The sequence below is a fragment of the Pinus tabuliformis genome, chromosome 6 (assembly GCF_031772625.1).
Source record: "Pinus tabuliformis cultivar Carrire ecotype Pingquan chromosome 6, CPIR1, whole genome shotgun sequence".
In the NCBI taxonomy this organism is placed as follows: domain Eukaryota; kingdom Viridiplantae; phylum Streptophyta; class Pinopsida; order Pinales; family Pinaceae; genus Pinus; species Pinus tabuliformis.
In genome coordinates, this window is record NC_142292.1 from 440892667 (window position 1) to 440894806 (window position 2140).

The following is a 2140-nucleotide window of genomic DNA, read 5'->3' on the forward strand; positions in this document are numbered from 1 at the left end:
AAAAATGGACAGCTGTAAGATTGGTGTAAACTCCTTTGAGCTCTGAAAGTTAATTGAGACCACAGAGAATGGTAAGTGATACCACGTGATTCCCGTGTTTACGACTTCTCCTATTCAATTTCATTGTATTTTAGTGCTGGTTCGTCCTGTGATTCAATAAATTGATATTCTCTAAGGCTATAAAACTATGGAAATAAATGTTATTTAAGCCAAAACAGTTGTTTTTTAAGGAATGGAAGATCCAGATTTTGGAGTATTCTCTAAAGCAACAGCAGAACAACTGGAAGTGTTAATGGGCTATCACGATAACTCTGCTTATGAATCCCTCACGTCCACCTTGACGGGCTATCCCAGAAATCTCAAGCTTCCAGCGACAGTTTCACATTTGGGAGTAAGGCCATCCGCTCCAAGTTCGGGCTATCAACGACCTGCCAAACAATCCAAGCCAAATAACTCAGAGGATTCCTATTCCTCCTTTCAAAGCCAGCAAACATTCTCTAGCAAGCTTTCCACGCCTCCTCCTATTCTTGTTCCAAATTCTGAGAAAAACCCACAACACATCCAACTGGAGAATTACTTCAGAGAGTTCTTCAAGCCCAAGGCGCACCAGGCATACGAGAGCCTAGCCCTGACGACACCATGCATGCAAACAGAAATTCTTGCTTCTAGAGCACATGACCAAAGCTGCATCTCTGATATTAGCCACTCCAATAACGATGCATCTAATGTTTCCTCACTTCAATTCTTCCCAGGCAACAATGGGCCTTCAGATATGCAAATTTCAAGCGTGCCTGCAGGAACAAGGCACAGCAACCAAGTACAAAACAAAGCATCGGGGAATAGTCAAGACCACATAATGGCTGAAAGAAAACGACGTGAGAAACTGGGCCAGAGATTCATTGCTCTTTCTGCCATTGTTCCTGGTCTCAAGAAGGTAATTTGCTACTCAATATATATGTACTCTAAAATCTGGCCTAACAATTTGCTGAAAATATATGGATTGGTAATTGTTAAAATTTTGTGTTTATGGATAGTGGAGTTTGAATTGGGTGAATTAACGCAGATGGACAAAATCTCTGTACTCGGCGATTCCATCAAGTATGTGAAGCAGCTGCAGGAGAAGATCAAGACACTGGAAGAGCAGACCCCTAAAAAAACTGTTCAGTCAGTTGTGTATGTCAAGAAGAAGGAACACTGTGCCGATTTCCAGTCTTCAAACAAAGTTTCTCCTCCTTCCATTAATTCCTCAGCAGATAAATATGTGACAGAGGGTGGAGTGCTGACCCCCGAAATTGAGATACGCGTTACTGATAGAAATGTTCTTATCCATGCCCACTGCCAGAAAAGGAAAGGCTTGCTGCTGAAATTCGCTGCAGAGTTGGATGCACTTCAGCTGACAGTGGTGAATGCAAACATTCTCTCATTTTCAGAAGCTACGTTCGATTTGACATTTAATACTACGGTATTCAATAGCTTCCCCATCTCCACCATGAATGTACTTTTTTCTTTTTCTTTAAACAGGTTTCCAGATTTAGAGTTAAATGAAAGTGATCACCTTTTGTTTGTCACAGATGGAAGAAGGATGCGAGCTAACAGTGACGGACATGTTGAAGTCTCTAGAAGCCCTTTTCAAGAAAATGACATGAATTCTTCTTCTTCTAAATGAACCCATGCAATTACTTCCATGCCCACACCACTAATTTCTTTTCCATCCCCATGATATATAATGGTTTCTTCTTTGCCAAGGTTAGTCATGGGAGATTAACATATGCATTTGACAATTGTCAAACTCGCTTCTGCGGATGATCCAGATCTACCAAGTTGTGTAGACCCACAAGACCTTAATTTAATAATCGAATTTTCCACTCTATTATTGGTGAATATATTTTCCATTTGGTGGATATATTTTTTTATTGTTAGATAATTTTATTCATTCTGAATTAAAATCAGCCTAAATTTATTTTAAATATGGATTTAATATGAACTAAAAAGCATCAAATTTTTTCACGTGTAAATATTTTTAAAATTAAAATATAATAGGTTATTTTTATTGTTAAAATTGTATTTTTGAAAGTTAAATAAAGTATATACAAGGTCAAATAAAGATTGTAACCATAAAAATTTAAATTTTTTTCTATAA

The 2140-nt window shown here is 37.9% G+C and overlaps 1 protein-coding gene across 1 annotated transcript; it reads left to right on the forward strand.

Moving 5' to 3' along the window:
* The first annotated feature begins 208 nt into the window (after window positions 1–208).
* On the forward strand, window positions 209–1684 carry LOC149259180 (uncharacterized). Its single transcript, XM_089375034.1, has 3 exons — window positions 209–934; window positions 1064–1462; window positions 1572–1684. Exons 1-3 carry the CDS (start codon window positions 233–235, stop codon window positions 1644–1646), a joined length of 1176 nt encoding a protein of 391 aa, XP_089231160.1. The 5' UTR covers window positions 209–232; the 3' UTR covers window positions 1647–1684.
* The last annotated feature ends 456 nt before the right edge of the window (window positions 1685–2140 follow it).

What these genes read in the sequence shown, in the direction of transcription:
- LOC149259180 (XM_089375034.1), top strand. Translation starts at nt 233, where the DNA reads ATGGAAGATCCAGATTTTGGAGTATTCTCTAAAGCAACAGCAGAACAA. An exon ending in TTGTTCCTGGTCTCAAGAAG is followed by an intron (nt 935 to 1,063) that starts GTAATTTGCTAC and finishes GAATTAACGCAG; the next exon opens with ATGGACAAAATCTCTGTACT. An exon ending in ATTTGACATTTAATACTACG is followed by an intron (nt 1,463 to 1,571) that starts GTATTCAATAGC and finishes TGTTTGTCACAG; the next exon opens with ATGGAAGAAGGATGCGAGCT.